This window comes from Canis lupus, chromosome 5 (assembly GCF_003254725.2).
Source record: "Canis lupus dingo isolate Sandy chromosome 5, ASM325472v2, whole genome shotgun sequence".
Taxonomy (NCBI): Eukaryota; Metazoa; Chordata; class Mammalia; order Carnivora; family Canidae; genus Canis; species Canis lupus.
The window spans coordinates 71256328-71282172 of record NC_064247.1 but is presented as its reverse complement, the minus strand read 5'-3'; the positions used below and the strand labels follow the sequence as shown (position 1 = coordinate 71282172).

Genomic DNA, 25845 nt, shown 5'->3' with positions numbered 1-25845 from the left:
CGAGACAGCTCATTTGCCATCTGTCTTGGCAAAGCCTAGGGCTCTGTGTTCAACAATAGGTAGAAAATCTCAAGGACCAGCCTTCCCCACCCTCACCCAGCTGGCATGTCCCCAAGTGCTCAAGAAGCGCTTATGTGTGTGATCCTCCACACAGGGGGGCTGAACCTGTGGACCCTGACAATCCTACAGCCACACATCATTTCTAAGGCCCTTAATCCAGGAGGTTATTAAGTTACAACCCCCAAGTAACCCCCAAGTCACCATCTGGCTGGGGGATTTCCCCAGTGAGTGGGGTCTCCTACTTCTCAAATTACATAGCTTGGATGTCAGTCTCTGATGAGTCCTAAGGAACATCTCTGCCTCCCAGTTGGCCCTATACCCCCCTACCCTATTCTTAACCAGGTTTCCATTGCTTTTATGAGAAAGGGGAAAAGGTGGAGGTCAGAGAATCAACATTTAGGGGACACACCTGCTCCCTTCTTCCAGGCACCTTCTGCCTTTAGCTCACATAAGCCTCAGGATACCTGTGATAGGAATTACTGTGTCCACTGTACAGATTAGAAAATCAAGACTAGTCATTCACTGAAACCAAATGAGACATCTCAATCTCAAGGTTGTCCGACTTCAAATCATGCTCTCTCCACAGCTGAAGACTCTCTAACATTATTCCCTTTGATCTCTGCAATTGCTTCTCAGCAAAATCTCCCCACGTTTCTTACAAATTGACAGTCCTGGAGGAATTGTTGATTCATGCACACACTGGTGCTTCTCACCCACCTGATGTCCGGGATGGTCTCCTCCCCATCCTTGGGCAAGATGGCAGTTGTCCCATGAAAGTGCACAGAGTTCCCCACCCTGCCTCCCTCCTGAACCTCCCACAGTGACTGGTATCCCTGTTGCCCATTCTGTCACTGGGCGTTGGCTCTAGGCCAACCACTCCGGCTTGGTGCCCTGCAATCAGGCCTGTCCCCTCCTGGATGCTGACTTCTCCACTTGGCTCAGTGTCCCAAGGGCTCTCATTCTCACCCCAGCTTAGAAAGGCTAACAGTCCATCTCTGGTCCAGTGCCACCCCATCTGCATTTCCAGGAAGGAATCTGCAGGATGAGAAGTACAGACCTCCCTGGAAACCTCAGAATCCAAGAGTTTCTGATGGGGTCACTCAATGGAAGCCCTGCGGGAAGGCGCACCAGATCTCACACGAGCTAGCATTTAATCCTCACAACCCTGAGAGAGGCAGCGTGAGCCACACACACAGACAAGGACATGGGGGCCAGTAAGGAGGAGGACGTGTCAGGTGTCACAGCCAGGGAGTTTCTCCATGGCTACCAGCAGAGACAAGTTCTCATCTGAGACACCAGAGGGACTTGACCCATCCTGTCAACTTTCTCCTGGGCCCAGGCCTGCATATGCTCGTACCAGAACACATCTTCACTGAGTTCCCTGACTGGTGCCCCCCAGCCTCTTGGCATGGCAGTTGACAAAAAAGTACTAATATGGCTACTACTGACTCAGCAGCAATGCTGTGCCAGGAGTGGTCCCGGAAATATGTGTGTGCGTGGGGGGGGGGGTATGTATGTGGGTATCTATTCAGCTGATCTCATATTTCAAATAATCTAACACATAAATAATCTCATACATATATGTAAAGCTCATTTCATCACACAGAGTGACTATGTACCAACAACTTTTCAGAACGTTTTATATTTAGATAAAATCTCATTTATGTATGTACATAATTTCATTTATATTTTTCATATATTTGTATGGCTTTTACATATATAAAATATCACACATATATATAAGTCACATTAAATCATTTGTAAATCATTAAATCATCTGCCAATAACTGTCCTAAAAATTATATATATTTCATTTATATAAATCATATATATAAAATCTTGCCTAAATATAAGAATCTCATGTAATCATTAATTAGTGACTATATATTAGCAAGTGTTTTATTTTTTTTTTTAGCAAGTGTTTTAAATACGACATTTATATGATTTTTATATATAAATCTCTTATGCAAATCTCATGTAATCATTAAAAAGGATATGTGCCAACGACTGTTTTAAATATTATATATACAACCTAATTTTATTTATTAATGTCATTTATATATTTAAATAAATCTCATATAGAATACAAATATATATGTGTGAATGTGTGTATAAATGTGATTTAATCCTTTAAAAAAACCCTATGAGACAGGCACAACTGTAATCCTCAAAGGCTGAGCAAGGTCAAACACCTGTGCACACGACACCAGGTCTCAGCAGAGCTCCTGGATTCCCCACTCAGACCTGTTCTCCCAGAGCTCTACCTGCCTCAGTCAGGGGCATACCAGCTCTCAGCTGTTCATGGCCCCCGATCTCATGCTTGCCCTTGACTCTGATCTCTTTCTCTGACTCCACAACCAACCACCAACATATCTTGGTCTGCCTTAAAAAGAAGCTCAGGACATCACTCCTTCACTCCTTTACCACCTCAACTGCTCCGCCCCTGATTCAAGCCTTCCTTAAGGGCAGATGGACAATTGCAAGTCTCCAACTGGCCTCCTTGCCCTCACCTCACTTTTGCCTGTTGTCATAGAGCAAATCGGTTAATGCAAAAGTCAGTCCAGGTCACTTCTTTCCAGATCTCTGACAGCTCCCATCTCACTTACAGGGAAAGTTGGAGTCCCTATCACAACTCGTAAGGTCCTACCGCATATGCTTCCCATACAAAGGCTCACCAACATGTTGAAATCACCATTTACAAGAGCCTGAATAGTTTACAGGTATAATGCATCTAACATTTACTAAGAAGGGTTTGTAAGAGTTTCTTTGAAATTCTATCCACTGTGACATGCATATGCTGGGAAATTAAATGAGGAGGACTCCCCTTTTATCTGAAATCAATGGGGCTTCAGTCAGAGATTTACATGCACCCCCTAAAACTTAGGGGACACAGTGGATTGGCATCTGACTCAGGCCTGAAAAATTCTGTAGACAAGAGACCTATGTTGACCAGCTACTCCACCAGTGAGGCAGTCACCGATGTTCAGGAATTCTTGTGTAACCCCCCCCCCCATACCTGCTTGGGTAGAAGATGCCCCCATGAGCCACTTGTGGTCAAGGAAGGGCAAAGAGCTGGCTTGGGGACTGTCTTGCTCTAAAGGGGCCAAGAGATTTCATCTGGAGGAATTGACAATGGAACCAGACTCCTAGGGGCTGAAGAGGGACCAACGGTATGATTTGGCATTTATAAGAAACTGGCCACCATCAACTGAAGGAGGCTGTCAAGAAACCCATAGGAGTCCCCTGTGAGAGACAGTCAGCTATAAATATCTGTGAGGCCCAGAGAATGAGAACCCCCCCATCAGCACCATTTGGTCCTTGTATGATCTTTCCTGCTTTCCCCCAATACAACCAGAAAAGGCAGTGAGGCTCAGCAAGGATAAGTGGAGCCTTCACCTTGAAGGAAGTCAAAAACATTGATTCTTAACTGGAACATGGCCATTTTTAAAATTCAAGTATAGTTTATGTATATTATATTAGTTTCAGGTGTATAACATGATGATTCCACAGTTATGTACATTATGCAATGCTCACCATAAGCCTAGTCACCATCTGTCACTGCAGTTATCACAATGCCATTTGACTACATTCCCTGTGCTATACTTTTCAGCCCCATGATTTATTTTTTAATTTTTTTTTTGAGAGAGAGCACGTGCACATGAGAGTCGGGGAGGGGCCAAGGGAGATGGAGATAGAGAATCCTAAGCAGGCTCCACACCCAGCTTCGAGCCTGATGTGGGGCTTGATCTCATGACCCTGAGATCACGACCTGAGCCAAAAATCAAGAGTTGGAGGCTTAATCAACTGAGCCACCCGGGTGCCCCGATTTATCTTATATTTGTATAGTTTATATTTGTTAAGTTTTTACTTCTTAATCTCTTTCCCCTATTTTGCCCATCTCCCCATCCTCATAATTACTGAATTGAGACTGTGTGAGTGACTTTAAGAAACTATTACTTACCAGAAAGTTCCTCCAGCCCACTTGTATTTTCGTCTAGGATTAGAACTACCCATCAACCAAACTTAAAGGGACAGTGAGAAAATAAAGATCCTTTTGGGATTACTGTTCCTGCTTATTCGTTACACTGGTGAATCATTAAATTGCCCCTATTGATGTCTGACCAGATGTGAGTCCCAGCCCGGTCTCTGTTCTGTATTTCCTTTCACTGTTGGTGAAGCGGCTCTTGAGCAGAATGTCACATCAAAGTTAGCCTGTGAGAGACAGCCAAAGGAACAAGGTTTGTCTCATAGATGTCATGCTTGGAACATCCAACAGGCCTCGTCCAGGTTACTGAAGGGCCACAAAGGGCCACGTAAAGGTCTTTCCAGGTTGACCACTTAGGCTGGAGTCCGGACCTTTCAGAAAGGGCAAAGAGGCACACAGAACAAGGGTGATGATGCTGACACCAGAAACAAAGAGAAAGAAAAAGGGTGGGAAGGCCAGCAGAGGGAAGGTCCTGGGCTCCACTGGATCCAGGATGGAGAGGTGACCCGGGGGAAAATGAACAATCACCAGTGCACCAGGTCCTTGACCCTAAGGGTCTTGACAATCGGGCTGAAAGGCATTCTGTCCGGTACTGCGCTGTGGACAGTTTGAGAATCACGGCAGGATCACCCACATTTCCCACATTCCTAGATCCCAAGCCCCTTTGTGACAGAGACTGTCTGAGAAATCTCTGCCATCTAGTCTCTGTGCAGGACACAGGAGGCTCAATACTGCTGCTGGATGGACGGACAGTTAGACGTTGACCTTGTGCAAATTCCTTTCACAGGGCCGTTGCCATGAACCCCACCCCACCCCCAAAAAAAACCTCTGTCTACCCCATGATGTCACTAGAGCCAGGCATTGGAGGCCAGCTGCCACCCCTCCCCCCAGCATACCCCTCCTAAGAGCCAGGTTGAGATGACTGAAACAACAAGACTGTGTGTGTGTGGAAGGATTTTACACAATTTTGCAGTGAAAAACACTGGGGTTACGCAAGATCAAGGTCTGAGGGGGTTCATGTTTGGTGAGGAGGCAACCTGTGCGAGTAACCTTCCACACATACCAGGGAAGGGATGAATGCTCATATCCACCCCCCTGAAAAATCATCTGTGGGTCACCCCCCCCCCATTCTACTGTCCTCTGATGTCAAACTGTTGCTGCCCAGTGGCTACCAGCCTGAACCACTGAAGCCTCAAGCCAGGAACCCTGATACCGCTATAAGCATCAGTGTTTCAACCCCCTGGGGGCCCAGAAACTTCTCTGTTCAGAAACCACAGGTCTGTGAGTTTTGTGGACACAAGCAAATGCAGACGAAGTTTCAACCTTTTTATTCAAAGCAGCTTCTCACAATGTATAAATACTGCATATTAGCACACATGAAAAATACAACTTCTAAGGCACCCAGAAATGTGTTCATACACGTTACAGGACCATTCACAAAGAGAGTGTACAATTTGCTCTAGACAGTCAGCATTTGATAAGTCAGAAGATTATTATCCCTCAGTACTGCACCCAGTCTCGGGAAATATTTACAACGCAGTGAGAAAGGGTCAGCTGTACCTGCTTTATAATTCTATGAAGTACTCATACTTACAAATATTCAGAACTAGTTAAAGACTCTCCCATGATAACCTGGCAAAATAAAACAAGTAGCCTAATTTGCAAAGGTCTCCTTGGATTTTGGTGTGTGTGTGCGACACCCACGATCAAATCCAAACACTCCTAGGGTGGGCTGGATAAGTTTTTGGTAGCCTGCTTCATTATCAGAAGTTTGGTAATAAGCCTTACCACTAGAATACCACTTCTTCAGCATCAATCAATTCTCAACCAGTTAATGGATTGGTGACTTCATCATGAATGAAAAATGGAGCATCCCTTGGTGTGAGAATTGAGGGAAATTCTTCTCATGCCAAACAGGAATTGGAATGGGTCAATGAAAAACAAAAGCAGGTGGAAATTTAGCAACTGCAGGATGCTGCTCAGTGTAGACACATTTTTTTTAAAAAAAAACCTCACACTGGGGTCCCTACTCAGATAGAACAGTCTACACTGGTCAGATCACCTGGAAGAATGCCAGACCTCCATCTTTTATGATATGGATAAAGGCTGGGACTGCACAGCAGAAACACCCACCTGAGATAGCGAGTTTCAATCCGAGAAACTCATCTTCAGAGCCTTCTCAAGGTGAAAACAAATCCCTCTGCACAGCCAGCCAGGTTGGTGGAAGTGAGCTGCTTTTCTGTGCCATAAAGCATGCACACCTCTGTCTGGATGTGCCTAGTCTATGAAACACGTGCTTTGTTGGAATAATGGAATTCTTTGGTCCTTGGTTTTATGAAAGGCAATATTTTCACAATCCTGTCAACATGGACATCAGCAAATGACTTCCAGCTGGGACTAATGGCACAGGGACAAATTTAGTACCAGATGGAACACTCTACAACCTCCAGACTTCCTGAAGTCCCCTAAATGAGCCAGCTCCAGCATCAGGTCAGGTGCTGGGCCAGTGAGGCATGGTCAATCCAGACAGACACCTGCGCTGAGGCTTCGGGTCAGATGTCAGTTCTTTGGACTGCCTCACAAACTGCAAACGTTGGAGGCAAATCTCCATCCTGTTGGTAGAACACTTACTAGAGATGCACTCGATAACTTGACGTTGGCCAGATGATAGCCCTCATCTCCAGGCATCTTTAAAGCCTTAGTAAGGAGAATCAGTTGGCAGCTAGGGAAGTGTGGCCAACTGAAAAGAATCACAATTTTTTAAAAATGTAAGTCCAAATTCTAGGTAGTTTTATTAAATCCCAGACACAGTGGATGCACCACCAATGAGCTCCATGACTTATACTCCACTAAAACAGCCCTGGGTGAACGGACTCAGCTAATGTGATGTTCTTCATCTAGTTTGCCTTTGCCCTGCTAAACTCAGGTTTAAGTATGGCTTAACACATATAGTTCATTGATAAGACACTCAGGACACATGGGAATGCTGATTACGTAACTGAAATTGACTTCAGATTGTCTACACAGTAAGACTCACATGTAAACTTTGTTAACACCTCTCAAGGAGTGCTGACCTCAGCCAGGCTGGATGGTTCCAGGTCATCCAAAAGGGACCTAGGGTCAACCACCAAGGTCAGGAGCAGGAAATGCCATTTATACAGAACAAATGATGGACCAGCAGCCCTCCCTGTGACCATGTCTAAACCATGTGAATAGTACAAAGGTGGCTCCGGAAAAACTGTCCTTGGTCCATTCGTATGGCCAAAGACAATCACCAAGCTGCCTCTCTGGCCCCTGCCGCCATCAGCTCAACCAAACTCTTCAGATTAGCCATGATTTACAGACTGCATTGAGTCTATCAATATGGCTTACATTGCTTGGAAGAAACAACAACCCGTATTACCCTTTTTATCTTTTTTTTTTCTTTTTTTCTTTTTTTTTTTTTTTGCAACAAGCTTAAGGCTCTGTTCACAGACTCCATCAACTGCCACACAGTGAGACTTTATGGGGAGGTCCTAAACTACATATGTAGTTGCAAAGGTTGGAAAATTTACTGATCCTAATGGTAAGGCTTATCCACAAATTCAATACATTTTCAAATTATACTTCAAACTCAATTACTCCGAGAAAAAGAAAATTAACCTGCTCTCCAATAATAGAAGAGCAGTAGATTCTAATGAAAAAATAAAATAAAACCATTGGCACCAAACCAGTATGTTATTTTTTGAAAGAACAAGTGATGTTAATGGAAAAGATTGCCTAAAACGCATATCCTAACTTACCACAGAAATATAAAAGTTTATATTCTGAAAATATATACTGTATTAAAGTCTGTAAGCATTTCAACCAAAATTTGCAGAAATAACTGAGCAACACTTATCTACAACAAAAATATACATGCAAGACAACCCCCAAATGGTTTCCCTTAAATATCTACAAAGGCAAAGTGTAGATTTTTAAAGATTATACAAAACCATTTACAGAGAATAAAATAAAATACTTAAGAAATCTCATTTAGAGTCTTAAATACTGTGTATATTAGTGAGAGTGTCTAAACTAATATGTACAACAGATCTAAGTGTCTGAATACAGAAACACAGAAGAGAAGCAATTCTGCATTTTAAATATTCACTTAGGAAGATTTGAAGATGTTTCTGTTTCTCTTTAAAAAATTTCCACAGAAACTAGATTGGAAAATTGCATGAATGTGACTCAATTTCAAATTAAAAAAAGTTTACAAAATCTTTTAAACCAACAATTAATGGGAAATGCAATTCAGCATTCAGTCAAGGCTTTTTTTTTAATATATATTTTTAGTGTGGATATTTGGAGCTACAGTTGTATTGATCAGAGTCCATTTTGATCATTATTTTTCATCCTCAATACTAAACTTCATACGGAAGAAACATATTGTTATGGTTCAGAGAGAACATTTCCTAGTTTAATCTATACTGAACAAGTCTAACATTTTAAATCAATTCTCTACCACCTTCTCAGTTACCCAATTCCATTCTTAGAGGGTAAGCTTGATGGTTTCTGCCTACAGAAATTATTATTTAAAAGCAGGAAGGGACACGTGGGTACATCAGCATTAGTGTGTGGTTTCCGAATGGTGAGGAGCTCTGACCACCTTGGCAAAGTTTGCACAAAGCCCTCTTGGAACAGGACTGCTAACTCCAGTGGCTCCACTTAAAAGATGCTGTGTGCTAATCGTCTGGGGCTGGAGTGGAGGAGGAAGGGGAATTCTAAAGCATGGGTCACAGCGTGGCAAAGGGTGGGTAACCTACAAGTTTCCTTGACTGAAGCAGTACCCTCACTTCCCACCCACAGTGGTTCTTCCAATCCCAAGGTTAAGTCTGGGTGTGGACTGTCAGGATCGGGCAGTTGCTCAAAGACCTGCTTAGGCTTTGGGAAGGGACAGACATAGGGTGGGCTTGAGGGAAAGCAGGGTAAAGAGAGGGGAGAAAGGATCCGACAGGTAGAGAGAAGGTGTTATGACCAAAGATAAAACTGAAAACCTGAGCCCCCTGTCTTAAGAAAGCTTGGAGGATAAACCCTGATACATCCATAGGTCTGGCATGTTCCATCTCAGGTCACTTTGCTAGAAGTTCCCTGGACTTCATCACCATATTGTCAAAACAACTATTCAGAAAGTGGAGAACTCAGCAGTGCAGTCTACCCTGCAGCAAGCAGATTTAACTGACCTTTGTCCCATTTGTGGAACATCCTCCTTGAGCGGACTGGATAGAAACAACCAAAACACGACCATCTTTTAAAACACTTCCTGTTATACCCAGAACCTACAAATTAACAGCAGGAATTCCACCCTAGTAATGGTTTCACGTTCTTACCCTATCATCAGAGATCCTTCCAACATTTAGAAGTTTGGACCTGTGATCCAAAGCTAAAACATTTTAGGTCCTTTCAGCAGAGAACAGAGAGATAGACATTGAACTTCCAAACATCCTTTGCCATCCCCAATTGCTTCTATGGCTTCTATAGATAAGTAGATGGGAAACCTGTCTGCCCCAGAAAGTACACAGAAGGCACGGGGCTCTATCTTTAGAGGACTTAGCAGTGGTGAAGAGATTATCTGCTACCACACACAAGAATACGGTCTGTCCAGGGCTCCGGGAAAGCCTACATCTGCTTTCTCAAAGGAAGAGACAAAACTCAAGTGGAAATGGGACTTGCAGGCATCTGGGCAAAAGCCAAGTGTTTCCCTACAGTAATCCCCAACGACCTAGAGCTTCAGTTCCCGCAGGATCCCACACGGACCGAGCAGAGGACACTGGACTTGAATTCCATCTTTCTCTGGCTGGATTCAACCAAGGTGGCTGTCCCCTGCCAGCTCCAGGGACAAGATGACATAGACTCAAGAAGAAGGGAGAAGGTGAGATCCCTCCTAAGATCATGGGAGAACTCGTAATGAGGGAGCCAAGGCCATCTTAGGGATGGTGTCCAGATGAACTTCACAGGAAGATATCTCTGGCCACAGTGTAGACACTCAACCTGTTCTTAATACACAAGGGAGACAGAAAACTATAGCAACAGGCCTCCATGTTCTCAGCCTGCCTCTCCTCCCTGCACCGTGCACAGAGCTCACTGCTCCACTCACTGTCTCCAGCAAGGGCCAAGGCAGGCTGCTGACCACAGACAAAAAGAAAAGATGAGGGAGGCAAAGGAGACTCTGAGAATACTCAGGGGGCATGATGGACATGGAAACTCCCCCACTCTGAGAATCTGACTGACCCACAGAGCAGTCAAGCCTTGTGTAGAACACGTCATTTCTCTGCTCCAAACTTGAGATCTACCTCTCTCACCAACCCAAACCCAAACCAACCCCTGCCCCTTCTCTGCAGCTAGCTGATCCACGGACTTTGGGATGATGGTCAAAATTCAGATGTTGGGGTCCCCATCCTGGGACAGGAGACCTCATCCCTGGTTATTTCTCCCTGATGTAAGTAAACAACTAGAAAAAAGATAGATCATTTGGGCTTCTAGACACAAAATGATTCAGACCTACCGACAGCTCAACAGAGCAGGAGCTCTTCCCCCACTTCCCCTGGAAGGCCAAAACCAGATAATGCTGTCCACATCGAAGAAATGGGACTCTGAAATCCAAGTTCAGTCATTTGCCCCAGAGAAAAAAGGCTCACTGTAGACAATATGCAATGGCTAGGCAGGGCCTATTAGCTCTTCCTGACGTCACAAATTAGGGGCTGGGTATGTCTCAGTATCATTCAGGCTAGAAGCCCTTTTATCTCCTTCAAGGCAGCAGAGTGAAGAGAAAACACTCCTATAATTTCTCCTAAGAACAGGTATTCAATTATTAGAGCTGAAAACTGTTTTACCGAAGAGGATCTGGTGCAGAGCTATTCCTTTTATCCACAGGGATCCTTCCATTTACATCTCTCTGACTTTTATTTCTGTGTGGTTCATTGCTAGAATGCACCAAACGGCATGAACCTTGTATGGGATTTGGTCCAGGGCAGTATGAAAATAATATCTGCGACAACGACAGATATCATAATATATAAACAAAAATAAATAAATTAAATAAGTTTGATTAAAGAAAAAATTTCCTAGTAGTTCATGTTTTTGTAAAACTAGCTTTACATATAATACACATAAATTATCAGAATTTCCACTTACATCGTTTTAAAAATATATATTTAACAAAACATTCCTAAACGTACAATATCTGGGTTTGCAAATCACTCAATTGGGTTTTAAGACCAAGCCCTAAAAGTCACACAGATTTGCATCAGAGAGAAGACTGAGGCTGGCTCTACACAACCATTTTGCTCATCGGTCTGGAAATTGCCTAAGATTGACCGTCCCCTGTCACCAGATCCGCACCTAACCAAAGAGAGCCATACAGCCAAGTCTCCAAAGCAGAGGCACTGTGTAGACACAGCCTGAGTCAGAAGGATGGGGAGAATTAGTCTTCCCCTTCCTGGACCGGGATGGTGCATTTCAGCAAGTGGGGAGAAGATGATGGTACCTGGCAGAGGCCTGGGAAGATATAGCCCTCAATAGCTCTCTGGCCAGTGGAGGGGCAGGGGTGGGGGGCAGGGGGGAGACCGAGTATGCTGTGTTTCCCATCTGTTATACAAAATCAAACCAATGCAGAGCAACCAAAGGACAGGAGGAAATGGACACAAGAGAGACACCTTGACAAAACTCCTTAGCCGGCGCACACCGTGCTCTGATGTGTGAAGCACAGGGCAAAGCTGGAAGTCAGGTGCCCTCAAACTCTGGAGCAGGTGGGCTGGGGCTCTTCAGACTTCGTAAATTTTGTCCTGCAGGTAGCTGAACAGGGAATCCAGGCCCTTGGAGGAGCTCCAGAGCTGCTTGAGCATGAGGCATTCTTTCTCGTTCACATCTTCAAGCACAGACTTTAGGAAGCTCCGAACAAGGCATTTCGACTCCTCCAATACCTGAAGGGAAACGCATAAGCTTCATTAGCTGGCACCAGGGTATCTGCTCCAGAGGAATATACTCGGCCTATGAGGCATCAGTTAACCTTCCAATGTCCAAAGCCAGAGAAGACTGCCTCCTTCGTCCAGAACTTCCCAGGCCTGTGTCCCTAGCAGCGCCAGGAATGGGTTCCAGGCGTGCCAAGGTGTTGCGCCTTTTGTACGGGTGTCACGAAAAAGTTTGGGCAACTGCTTTCACCTCCCATGCTTCACCGTGATTAGCTGCACAACAGTGACAATGATGCCTAACTGAAGGATAGTTGGCATTACAGAGTAAGATAAGGAACTGACGGCTGTCCAAATATCCACAGGACTCACCCCGCCAGCAGGCCCTCTAGCTTAGGCTTAGTAGTAAGAGCAGCAGCAAGAATACGAGCGATTGTTGTAGTAATGAGTAATGATAATTGCAATAATGGTAGTGATGTGCAATAACAGTGATGACAATAGTAATAATGCTACAGTATTATCATAGCAATAACAGTGGAATGTTAGTAATGGCCTAGTGAGGATGGTGGCGGCGGTCATGATACTGTAGTACTATGGCAGTAACACGGCACCAATGGCAGTAAAAATCATCACAGTAATGAGTAATAGCGATCGTACTAATCGCAGTAATAACAGCAATGCTATTAGAAATACATATGAGAAGTACTTTCCCCGATTTCTTTCATTTCATTCTCATGATAACTCCATAAATAGGTAGGATTTTTATCTCCACATTAGGATGAAATGACGTGAGCTCAGTGGAGTAAAGGTGCCCGGGTTGCCTGGCGCATGTGGCCTGCAGACGCCTGGCCAACTGGGGACAGGCCACGCGGCTGCCTTGCTCTGGCACAGGCACTGTGGGGCAGTGAGGCACCTGAGCACCTTTCCTCGTGCCTCCCTCTACTCTGCTGATGTCAAGGTTTCACTTCACATTTTCCCCAAGTGCTTTAAGAGAAAAAGCAGGACCAAGGCTCCCTAGCTGAAGCAGGCTGGAATGAGGATGGGATCTTCCCACTTGGCCCGGGCTGGAGGCTAAGGGGAGTGAGAACAGCTGGTGGACCAAGGCCACCTCCTGCCTCACAGGAATTCCCCTGAAGAACCCCATCTCCCAGGTTGCAGAGCAGAGTCCTTTCTCAAGCCTCACCCCAAAGCTCTTGAATTCACAACTGCTGACAGGAGAGATTTCCTTGTAGTATTTCTTCAACAGCTCATCCACCTGAGTACCTCCGTTGCCCAAAGACCAGACTCTTCCATGGAGCTTTGAGGCCTCTCTCCTATCTTCCTTCTCAACTTTCATGTCTCTCGAGTAGCCTGTGAACCTGCTTCCACCACCATGAGTCTCTGTCTAAACTCCACAGGGGTTTTCGGACTCCTGTGCCCTCACTCACACTGCTTCCTCTGCTTAGAATGTCTACATGCTCGTCAGTGCTGCTGATCCTAGAGTCATCAAACATCCCTGTTTGCTCAAGACCAAAGGGATTCCTGAGATGTGGGATTTTCAGTGCTAAAACCAGGAGAGTCCCAAGCAAAGTGGGATGAGTGGGTCACAACAGTTATCAGGAAGATTAAAAGAGAATCACATAAAGGGATTAGCAGAGTGCATGGCTCATAACAGGAGTTCACCAATGATGCAGGATCACCACCACTCTGTCACCATCACTGGCACTGTCAGGCTTCTGGGGAGGTGAGCTTACACACAGTAGGTGTGCAATCAAGGCTGATGAGGCAAATCGAAAGAGGCATGGCAGCCGGGGGTAGGGGTGGCAAGGGGGAGAGGCATGGCAGCCCGGGGTGGGGGGTCAGTGGGGAGAGGCACGGCGGCCAGGGGGTGAGGGTGGAGGGGGCAGGGAGGAGAGGCACAGTGGCTGGGGGTGGGGGTGGGGAGTGGGGGTTCAGCGCAGAAGGGAGAAGGAAGGGACACTCAAGGGTCTGACCCCGTGAGTCCGGCACAGCACCTCCTTGACCCCAAAGCAGACAGAGCCCCAGCACCCAGGGCCCTATTCTCCCAAACCACCTTCCTCATTTCCTAGACTGGCCCTGTGGCTCCAGGAGTGGCCTCTGCTCCACTTCTCAACAGGGTATTTCCATACCTCACTCAGAGTGATTTTTCTGAGATAAAATCGACACTTAATTAAAATCCGGCGGTTCTGCAGAGGTGTTATTTATTTATCTATTTTTCAATGTGTCTTCAGAGTCCAACGGCGATGTTTAAGTGTGCCATGCACTCAGTGGGTAGAAGAAATGAAATACAAGGATGGCGTGTACTGGTTTCTCTCATCTCTAGAACAGTTTAACACCCTTTGTCCTTATGTGGCTTTGTTTCTCATATTCTTTGAAAACTACAGATGTTTTGTGCTTCTGTGTGTGTCTGGAATTTTGTTTTAAGGCAATGCGCTCTACCCCCAGAGTATTAGTCTCTTCTCTGAGGTTTCCAGACGGGACATAACGGGGAATATCTAAGAATGCCAACTGTCCATCTCAGGGTCTAAGCTCTGCACACAGAGAGGGGGCATTTATGGTTTTACACACACACCCTCCATGACCTTTAGCAAGTCAACTAGTCCCTTTCAGCCTCATTACCCTCATCTGTAAAATGGGTCTGTCGCAAGGACGAGCACACAAAGACATAGGAACTCACCACCGCGCTGCAGGAGGCCATCTCCTTGACCCGCAACATGACCTCCTGGCTGAATGTGGTTGGCCAGAAGACCTGGGACACAAGTCCCCTGCTGCACGCCTCCTGGGCAGTGAGCTTCCGCCCACAGAAGAGCATCTCGTTGGCCTGAAAAAAGCAAAGGCAGGGGAAGGCTGAGAGCCCAGAGTGCCTTTCACATCGTTTAGCGAGGCCTGGACTTGACGTGAACCATGGGTCTGGCTCTCTAAGGCACAGTTATGGACTGGCGGTCAGATAAGCTTTGGGAACTACATGCAAACACCTGCTCTGTGAGTAGAGCGTCCACAGCTTTCCTTCAATTCCCAAACAAGCTGTGTCCCTACTGTGGGTCCATCTGCCCCCACCCCTCTTCACATGTGGCAGCGGATCCACAGGAGTGGGCATGCGCCTTAGGCTCGGTACAGTTCAGTGCTAAAAGCACAGCCGTGACGACTGGTCCAGGGAGGCACAGATATGTGCCCTAGGTAATAAAGCCCCCCCGTGAGGTTTCTAAGCTAGAAGTGATGGGGAAGATCTTTCTTCCTCCCTGGTTGCATGCTAAAGTCATGGAGCCCATGGGCAGCCGCTGCTGTGTCCCCACTCTTTGGAGAGGGGGGTCCACAAAGAAAGGAGGGATGGAGAATGAGAGTCCTAAGCTAAGATTCCTGGATCCCAGCATCCCCAAAGAAGGCTCTGCTCCCAGGTTTGCAAGTTAGGGCAATCAGTGCATTCTTTTCTTCCCGCTTTAAGCCAGTTAAAGTGTCTCCAGCACTGGCAGCCAGAAAGGTCCTAAATAATACTCTAATACTAATGCAGAGAGGCGCATCTCTCCTGGTGGCCCCGGGGCTGCGCATACCTCTGCCCAGTTGTGAAGGGCAAAAAGCACCCTCCTTACCTGACCCTCCCCTCCCTGTCTTCTGTGGTTTCCTCCAAGCCCTACTCCCCCAAGAATTTCCTTTTGCTTTGTAGTTCAGAGCTGTCATGCTCCTTCTGGGAGGAGCCTGATGGATAAGGTCCTAGGCACAGATAGCACAGTGCAGTCACCACTAAAACTTACCAAGTGACTCTCCTGCTGATAATTAGGGTATGATGGTTACCACCATGTGATGGGGTACCTACCTCCTTCAGGATAAATCCCCACCTCCTTCACGCAGCAGACAATCCCTGCCCTGACCTGCCATCCATCTGCCTGCCCCTATATGCTGAGCCTCTCTTGGATCGATGTTGAAATGCCAGGCTCTCTAGGCTGCTGGATCTATGCATGCGTTTTCCCCTTTGTTCTGGTTGTCACTGATGGGTCATGATGACCCAAAGGACAATCTTTCACGCCAGAGTAGAGAAATTTATCAGGTTGGTAATGAGCCTACAGCATGCATTTGGTTGGAGGTTTGAAGACAAATCTATGTCATTATACTTATTCAGAAACACCTCTGTCTCCAGAAGGAGAAATGAAAGGAAGGAACACAACAGAAGGAGCCAAAGAGGACACAGTCGGCAAGAACACATCCCCGTCAGCAACATTCTTGGAGTTTCAGAAATGGTTGAAATAAAGAGAGAAAGAAAGAGATAAGACTGTACAATGTTCACATTTCTGCAACCACAAAGGACAGGGAGGAACAGGAGTGGCACCGAGTCTGGGCAGAGCGCAGTGGCCGAGATCAAAAGGGAAAGTGTTTGCTTCCTGGGCTCCCTGCCTGCCTCATTTTTCTGCCACTGGACTGTGAGCAGCCTCTAGCAGCTCTAGGACCGAGTTTCTGAATCCGAAAGGCCTCACTGATCCCACCTGATGGCCCTGCTGCACAGACTAGGTGGTGCCAGTGGGCGTGGGGCTGCTAGGGGTCCCTGCTAATCTTGTACTTGCCCTTCCTGTTTTGTGCTACCATCAAAGAGTGACAAGCCCACACGGAAGGGGCAGAACAGGGCTTGCAATCTTTCAAGACTCACTTGGGAGGTGCCCCTGCCCAGGAGCTTTCTTTTTCTAAGCACCCGTGAACCTTATCACAGTCCAGCAGCAATGGCCACTTGCGGGGTTCCCACCCTACTCCCCAGGTAAGAAGGTCACAGTTTACAGGACCAGAGCAGTGGAAAGCGCAGGCTGCAGGATCAGACACCCCTGTTCAGCCTTCTGCTTTGCCCTGTGACCCTATGCAAATCTCTTTGCCTCTCTGTTTATTCATTTCTAAAGTGGGTACCAATTACCACCTGTGAGGATCCAATGAGGTAACAAAAGAGCAGGGAAACACCACACCAGTCACGCATTAGCACCCACAGGTGGGATTACCAAGGGTGCAGCCTCCATGTTATTCATCTTTGTACTTCTAAGCAGATAAGGCAATGCCAGGTGTCTACTGGAAGCTCACTTAAGTTTGTGGGCTGCAACAGTGTCATTTGTGTGACAACAAAACAGTGTCATAATTACACTTCGACTCTCTATAAACTCTATAAAATGTAAGGCAACAGGACCTACCTTTGCAGGTGCTCAGAAGAGTAAATGAGACCATCATGTGGAAAGTGACCAGTAACGTGGCTGGCACACAGGGGATGATCAGTGCAAGCTTAGAGAATCTTCCTGGGACAACCCACTCAGTCCTTCGTTATCAGAGTGCCCACGTAGTTTTGGTGTGTAATGCAACACAGTGGACACATTTTTCAGAATGGAAATATCAAAGAGAGCAGGGAGCATCAAAATGATTAGGCAACCTTGTACAGAATCTCAGTACCAGCAATGCTTTAGGGAGGATCCACTAAGTCCCAGCTGCAGCTGGCCTCCTGAGAGTTTCACCCTAGGCCCTCAGCCAGGGGTGGGGAGAGATTGGATCTCAGGAATCCTAAGGATGGAAGAGGCACTGGACTCAGTCTGCTGGGTGAGGAAAGCAGGTGATAAGTGTGCTGAGCCCACAGGCCTGTGGAGTCACTTGGGAGTTACCTTGTGGAGTTGTGAGATGTGAATGTCAAGGCCAGAGACCAAACAGGAAAAGGAACAAGGACTGGGTCATTAAAATGCTCTGAGCTTTGCCTAAGAGCTCCAACTCGAACCAGAAGACCCATCAAAGGCTTTGTGAGAGACTAGCAGATAAATTCCTGGAGGGCCAAGGAGAAGTCACGAATGGAGAGGATGGAGGCAAGAGTTTCCAGGAGCATCTGTCACAGCAGTGAGCAAACAACATCAGAGCTGACCACAGACTCACTGGGTTCAACAAAAAGGAGGTCACTGGTGTCCCTTGCAATGGAATATGGCAGAATTTTTCTTCAATATTAGACAGAGGACCTACACATATGGGTGCGGGGACTTTCTAGAACCGGTCTAGAGGAGGCACCGGATCTGCTTATTGCCCTTCTTAGAGAGACAAGCTGTTACAGGAGATGCAAGCTGAGTTCAGACAATACTGTCTTGCAGACATCTCCCCAATTTCAGATTTACTCTTTGGATGTGGGTCCTACTTATGACAAACCAGTTAAGAGCACAGACTCTGAGACCAGATAGTCTGTGTTCAGATCCCATGACTGCCACTCCCACGGTGTGACTCTGGACAACTCACCCTCTCCGAGCTTCAGTCTCCAATCTGTCACGTGGGGATGACAACTGTTCTACCTTAGGGGGCTATAGGAGGATGCACTGAGTCAACGGCTCTCAAGCGCTGGCCTCACTGCGTGCTTTCCAAGTGTTATTATAACTGGCCCCTGACCACACTTACTTCTGGTAGCTGGCACAGAATCTGACTGCAGCCATTCACTCTAACACCACTCTGACCACTTACTTACTGACTTACAACATGGAAAGTTCCTTAACTTCTCCAATCTGGCTTGCCCTCTGTGCAATGGAAACCATAACATGTGGGTACTCCAGGTGGGAACTGCCTGTGAACACCAAAATCCCTTCCTGCTTTTAGGACACACAGCAAGACTACATTTCCCAGCCTCCCTGTAGGTGGGTGTGGCCACACCTTGGAATCCGGGTCTGTGAAATGGGAGCAGAGGTGAGATGCCTCTTTGCAGACCTGGCCCATAAAAACCTCCACGCTCTCTCTTTGCATCCACTGGTCCGAAGCAAAAGTGGGTCTACCAGATGGAAGACGTCTGGGCCCCTGGTCAGTGTGGATGGCTACTACATCTGCATTGGACTGCGGCAAGAACCAGAAAGAAATGCTTGTTGTTTGTACGCTAGGATTGTGCGACTGTTAACAGCATAGTCCATCCTAATACATGGTCTTCTCAGGTTGTTGTGAAGAATAAATGAGCTAGGGTAGGCAAAATGCTTAGATAAGCAAACGAACTTAGCTTAAAATTCTATGTGCTTTAACTAGTTAAGTGCCTAGGTAAATGAACTAACTGAATTAAGTTAACTCAGGTGAAAAAAGTATATGTTTGATAAGTGAACATCTTCATTGTCCCCTCAGCCTTGGGCTACACCTGCTGCTGGCATCTGGCACCAGTACTCAAAGGCTCTGAGATCAGCCTGACCTCGTCCCAGCAACTCTGGGGAAGCAGAGGCACTCAGCACATTACACAGGGCAGGTGCACCTCTGGATTTCTTATTCACATGAAGGGCCATAGCCTAAATCCAGGACAGAGAAGGGGTCTTGTTGGGACCCAAAGCCACGTATCACAGAGAGAGATCCTGCCCGAGGAACAAGGGAGCTTACCAGTGCGACGCCCAGGATCTGGGGGAAGGTGTATGAGGAGCAGCCAGCGGGCGTGAGGCGGATGGTGGCATAGGGGGTCTGAAACCAGGCCTTCTCGCTGGCCCACACGATGTCGCAGAGGGGCAAGATGGAGGCACCCAGGCCCAGGGCAGGCCCATTGATCGCAACCACGATAGGCTTCTTAAACTGGATAAAGGCTTTCACAAAGTCCCTGGGAGAAAAGAGAAGACCTTCTTTAACAGGTGGCCAGGCTGCTGAGACCTATTTGACATCCTTTAACCTGCCAAGGCTGAAATAAGCTTCCCTGGTGGGGTAAAGCACCCTCAGGTCGTCAGAGGGAAGTGGGTGCTGGGCAAGGGTCTCACTCTCCTGAACACCAAGCCACTAAGCTGCAGTCACAGGCATGGCACATTTGGTGGTTGGTGGCACATTTTTAGAAAGAAATTCGTGGGCTGACCACATGCCCCACTTTGTCTAGATGGTCCCAGGTCACACCCACTGTCCCACTACTGCACCCAGCTTACCACTCCCTGGATGCTGACAAAGTATAACTATCCTAAAGAAGACAGCCTGAACATCAAGGTTCAGAACCAGAAGGAGAGCCAACAGGAGGCCGTCACTAGGAGGCATATTTGAATGAAACAAAGACTGTTCAATAGCACTGGCAGAAGGTGGAATGGCCAGCACTGGGAGGTATGAACCCCTTGTCATTGGAGGTATTCCAATTTGGGCTGGATGACCACTTTGGGTGATACTGTAGAGGGAATTCAAGCTTCAGGGGGCGGGCACAGGTAAGGATGGATGATATGTAACATTTCTTTCACTCCTAGGATTGTCTGATTCTGAATCACCCAGAGATGGCAGACTCATCGAGGGTGGTTCTAGAATGCTGACAAGGATCCATATGTTGGGGTGGCTTTAACCAAAACTGGGGGAGGACACTGACCTTTCCCATAGGTATGAGGCATCTGGGATCATGGCTCTGGGATTAGGAGACATTTTCCCCCCTCCCCTTCCTCACAGAGCAAGTGCCAACGTTCATCTGGACCAATTAAGCAGAGCCAACCCTACTTTCTTTGACCTAGAATGCTTTTCGCCTTTCCCATAGCTGCTCTATAAGATTTATAAAATGTTCATAGTCATCTGGACATGGAGGAGAGATCCAAGATGTCTAGTAAAACCTGAATCCTTCATTGTTCTCAGGTGGAAGCTACCAAGAACTCACAAGAATAAAATCCATACTCCTGCCCATGGCCTCGGTCTGCTTCCGCTCACCCCTCCAGGTGCATCTCTTGTCTCCCTCGTGCCTGTGCACAGTGCATGAGCTACACAGGCCTTCTGAGGGTTCTTGGAAAACACCGGCATCACAATTTGCAATTATCCTACTTATTTGCTAGCTTACTTATTTTTGGATTTTCCTCCCTCTTCAGCTCCTTACAGAAACCCTCAGGTCTGCCTCGTGTATGGCTTGGTGCCCATCTGTACTAGAGTTCACCCTCAGTAAATAACTGCCAGATAGATAAAGGAGGATCTCAGAAAGAAAGCGGAGACTGTGATGTGCAGCAGGGATGCACTCACTGCTTGCCGGACCTGCTTTCCCACCCCTCCTGTTTCTGAATCTGCTGCTGGAGCACATTTCCCCATCTCCCTCACAGATGGCTGTGGCCAAGTAATCCAATGCCAGCCAATGGAATGAGTGGAAACCTATGCACAATTCCAGGCCAGGACAAGGAAATCTCCCATCATGTTGCCCACAAACCCTTCCACCTTGACGGGCATGGCCATCTTGGAGGGCATGGGCTGAGCCACAAGATGGGAGGAGTATGGGCCCTTGAGTCACACTTAGAGGACAGTCACAGGCTGGTCAGTAACATCCGCTTTAGGTTCCCAAATATAAGTAAATTTTTATCATAACTGAGCCCAAATACATGTATTTGTACGTTACAGCAGCTAGTACTTCACTGATACAAACATCCATCTGATTTCTCCCTTCTCAGCTGCTAACATCCCCCTGCAATCCTCACCAAAACATGTGGGCATCAGGGTAAATGGTGGGATTGGATTCCACTGTGAGAAGCCTGAGTGGAGGGCGTCTCACAACCTATATGTTGTCACCTGAGTATGCACCCTTGCCCTAAGCTTGAGGCATTCCGTCTCCTGACTCTTGTGTGGGGATTTGTGAGTATAAGGTAGAGCTCTCTCAGCCACTGCCAGTCCCATTTCCTGGCCTGACTTCCTAACTTCATGGCCTCAGTCATTGGCCTTAATATATGCTTTTTACCAAATGCAATTTGGAGTCCACACGCTATGTGGGGCTTCTTGGCAGGGTCCTTGGAGCCACAGGGTCTGAGTGATCTGGGGCCAACATTCCACATCTAAACCCCTTCATAGAATTCCAGGACCTTGAATCTCAGAAGTTGTAAAGGACTTCAGGAGTCGTCAAGCCAAATCTTCCACTCAGTGCAGGATTCCCTCCCCAGCCTCATGAGGATCCACCATTCTCCAGCAGCTGCAGAACACACTCAGTAAAGAGGGTCCTTCCCTATCAAGATGACTACCTGCTGTGGACTTCATGAGGGCTTCTCTAACTTTCTCACTCTACCCCAATCTCCACACGGCAGCCCCTCAGGAATTCATCTTGGCCCTCACAACCTTAAGGGAATATACTGTTCCAGAGCCCAGAACCTTCCCTCTGTGGTCTCCAACCTGAGCTCTGTGCAGAGGGATCTCACATCCTGAGGAGGGGTAAGGGGAGCTAGTGTGCCCAGCTCCACTCCTGCACCCTCACGCCATCCTGTTTTGCTCCAGGCTGCCTCATGGGTTCATGTCCTGGATATGAAAATGCAATGCACAGACCACTCTCCCCATCCTCTTCCTCTCACTCAAGCAGATCTCTATCACAAAGGCCCAGTGGACACAGAAGCCTGACGGCAAACAGGATATTGCATTACAGATGCTGCCGCTCAGATATCTGATCCTGACTCGGGTGGCGGGACTGTGCGGGCAAGATGACTTGCCATCTTCCTTAGCATCAAAGTCCATCAGTGCTGCTGACTCTGGCTCCAAAGCTTCCTCCACTCAGCCTGAGTCCAGTGGCCTCTGCCTGTCTGAGCATTAGGCTGCTCTGATGTGGCATAAGGAGCAAGAATTTTGGGGTCAAATCTCCACTCTGCCCCTAACCAGTAGTGAGATCTTGGACAACTTACTCTCTGGAATCTCATTTTCCTCCCTGTCAAATGGGAAAGCCAATGGTTTGTTCCCATAGGGCCTCTGGGATTTAAAGGAGACCGTGCCTGGCATGCAGGACCCCTTGGTCAATACTGCTTATATTATTATAGTCAGTGCACCTGCTGGGTAGGGCAGATGCTGCTCTTGCTCCACTCTCAGTGGTCAGTAATCCACCCCTAGGCCAAAAGGAGATGCTGAAGCAATATTCTACATACAGGGATGTCTGGATTCCACCTGGGGCAATTAGCATTCCTTGTGGGGCTACCTATTCCCTTTAACCAGAGCCATAGGGTGCAGCTCTCCCACTGCCAAAGTTCAGAGCCAAGCCAGCCAGTATGAGACCTGTGAGCACCAGCTACACACAGCAATAGCCATCCTGGGGCCCACAGAGGGGTGCTCTTGAAACACACTCTCCAGTGAGACCAGACTTAGCTAGCACTCATGGCTGGACATAACAGTATTAGCAATGAAAATAACTCCTTACACCTGTTCTAAGTATGAACTATGTGCTGGGTCAGTCTAAGTTTCTCACGCGGGTTATTTGATTAATCTTCATCCTAGCAACCCATCAGCAGACTATCACATCATCTGTGAGGAGTTCAGGTGAGGGCAGTCTCTCTTTCAGGATGGGGCTGACAGCTTTGTTTGGGTCCTGGACAGAAGCCTGTGCTGAATGAATCATCTGAGCTCTTCTCACATCTGTTAGTTCATTCAACAAACATCTGCAGAGTGAACACGGTGTCCTGGGTCATGTGTGTGTGTATTTTTTCTAGGAAACAATGAGGATGGGGTGGGAGTGGTGCTGGAGGTGCTGTGGCTGCAACATGCCCAGATCCTGGAGGTCAGCCCATCCAAGAGCATGCATGTCCCCAGAGAATTGCAAGGGCTGTCAGTAGGTTTTAAGTTTCTGTGGCCAAAATACGTTTCAGCCATCCTAGACTTTGAACAAAGTTCCTTCACAAGAGACTTCTCAGACTAAAAATATGTTAATATGCCTGGAAAATCTGCAGGAGCAAGGACAGAATTTGCAGCATGGCCCAAAGTAATTTATGGACAGTGCCATTCACTCACGATGCTTCTCTGGAAAGCTGCACAAAATTCTCTGGGAAATGCTTCTCTGCCACCTTGTGTCCCAAACTCCGAAGCATGGCTGCCAGGGGAAGCACTCCAAAGTTTGTGGAGCTGGAACCTCCCCTAGGTGCTTGATGATGATGGGCAAGGCACATTTTCTGACCTCATGGGCACTCTTCTCTATGGGGCCATACTGTATGCACTCCCATCTACCCCCTTTAAGCTCCTCACCCACTCTTGTTCCTTCTAACACAGTGGAACTACCAAGGGAACTTTAAAAAGCAAAGATGTGCTGGCCCCACCCCATGCTCACTGATTTGGAATCTTCTGGAGTTGTCAAGCAGCTGGGTTTTAGAGAAGCTCCCTGTGGATTCACTATGCTATTGGGTCTGAGAACTACTGGTCTAGGACACATCCCCCATTCCCTCTCCTGGTGTCTCTACAGGCTCACATATTAGGAACCTCCACTCCCTCTGAATTCTGGAAGAATTCCCTTTGCCACTTCCCTCTCTACTCTGCCTAAGAGAAACTCACTTTTCTGATGAGACAGCAAATGTCTTAAATCCTACTGCCTGCGTTTCTCAAGAAGTCAGCTAACGCATTCAGAATCTCCTCAAATTTGGGACTTCTGGAAATCCAGCTAATGCCTCCACTGAAATCCGTAAGCCACATGATGGCTATGGCCAAGGCTTTCCTCAGGCCAGAGAGATGTGCACCCTATCTGATGGTCCCACAAATGGAACGAAGATTACTGGGGACCCTGTTGCTCTCCTTGCCAAGTGATTAGGCAGCTGTTAAAAGGCACAGCTAAGTCCAAGCAGGGAATAAACAGCTGTGGATGTGGCCAGGGCTGTCTATAGCCAGGAAGCTTGGGAGGGGCATGCAACCATGACGCCTTTTTTAATAACAGCATTAAGACATTTTGTCTCTTTGGGCAAGAATTCTGCAAAAGGAAGCACACACGTGTTTTGGAGCATACTTCATTGGATGCTTCACCCTGAAGAGGGGATGTAGAACTCCACCTGTGGCAGCATCCCCATGTCATCTCTTGGAAACTCCGTATCTCCTGGAAGGCTCCCACAGCCACATGGGAATCAGCCTCCATGTAATGCTGCCAGGTGCAGTGAGCCTGGAAGCCCCAGAAAACCCCTCGTTGTGAAGCCTGAGGCACCAAGACACACAGATAAGTGTTCCTTTCCGAGAGACAGGTGGCATTACCACACTGTGACTCCTGTTTGAGCATGGGACAAGGTGCAGCAGCAAGCATGAGCCCTTCCCAGGGTGGAGGCTGAGTGATGGCTCTTGTTGAAAATAACACTCAATTGCTTCTGATAAATCCATAAATAATAGGGAAATATCTATCCTTTAGGGTCCCAAAAGAGATACTGATTGTTGGGATCAGATGTCAGCCCCAGGATCCCAACTTCTGTCCCAAAGGCAACAAGAGAGGCAGAAGCACTCCGCTGCCCCCCATGGGGTCTGCAAATGCAGAGCTGCCCAGGGTATCCTCCATCCTCTCTCCAGTGCTGAGCCATGTCAGCTTCAGGACACCCAGAAAATCAAAGATTTCACTATCAGACAGACAGTGGGAGTAGCATGGATAACACATGGGCATTACTAGATGCTGTGCTTAATATAAAGAAATAAAATCTCTTTTTGATCAAAAGAATAAAGTGGGATCTAACCTAAAGAGCAAAGGCACCTTAATTTTGGCAGAAAAATACAGGATGCTCAATTAAATCCCAATTTCAGATAAAAAACAAATAATTTTTTAGTATCAGTATGTCCCAAACATTGCACAAGATATACCTATGATAAAAAAATTCTTTGTTGTTTGAAATTAAAAATCTAACTGAGCAGCCTATATTTTTATGTGCTACAATTGCCAAGAGGAGGCAGGTCCCAAAGTGTCCAAACATGAGCAGAGCTCACCTGATGGCTTCTGCAATCCGGGTACTCTCCTTTCTCCGGTCACTGGACAACCGGCCAATTAGGTAGGAGTAATCTAGGCCACTGCAGAATACGCTGCCCACTGCACTGAGAAGCAGCAGTTTGCTGTCGTCCGTGGCCGCGTTGCACAGCGCTCGCCGGACCTCCTTCATAATCTGTGGGCAGAGATGGATTTGCGGCGATGTTAAGTGTCTGTCTAAAAGCCAGGGGGCTTTCAGATGTCAAGCCCGCCAGAGGCCTTACCCCTGAGGAAAGAGGCGAGTGCATCTTCTCTTCCTATGCAGGAAG

The 25845-nt window shown here is 47.1% G+C and overlaps 1 protein-coding gene across 4 annotated transcripts in view; it reads right to left on the bottom strand.

Annotated features, from left to right (window-relative positions):
• Window positions 1-5358: 5358 nt before the first annotated feature.
• CDYL2 (chromodomain Y like 2) overlaps window positions 5359-25845 on the bottom strand; it is a 270014-nt gene continuing 249527 nt past the window's right edge. For all 4 annotated transcript variants that reach the window (XM_049110683.1, XM_035716605.2, XM_025426934.3 and 1 more), the window contains 4 exons: window positions 25540-25712; window positions 19309-19519; window positions 14651-14794; window positions 5359-11988 (listed from right to left, as the gene is read on the bottom strand). In XM_049110683.1, the coding sequence (XP_048966640.1) occupies window positions 11830-11988; window positions 14651-14794; window positions 19309-19519; window positions 25540-25712 (687 nt within the window). In that variant the 3' untranslated portion in view covers window positions 5359-11829. The remainder of the gene's footprint in view (window positions 11989-14650; window positions 14795-19308; window positions 19520-25539; window positions 25713-25845) is intronic.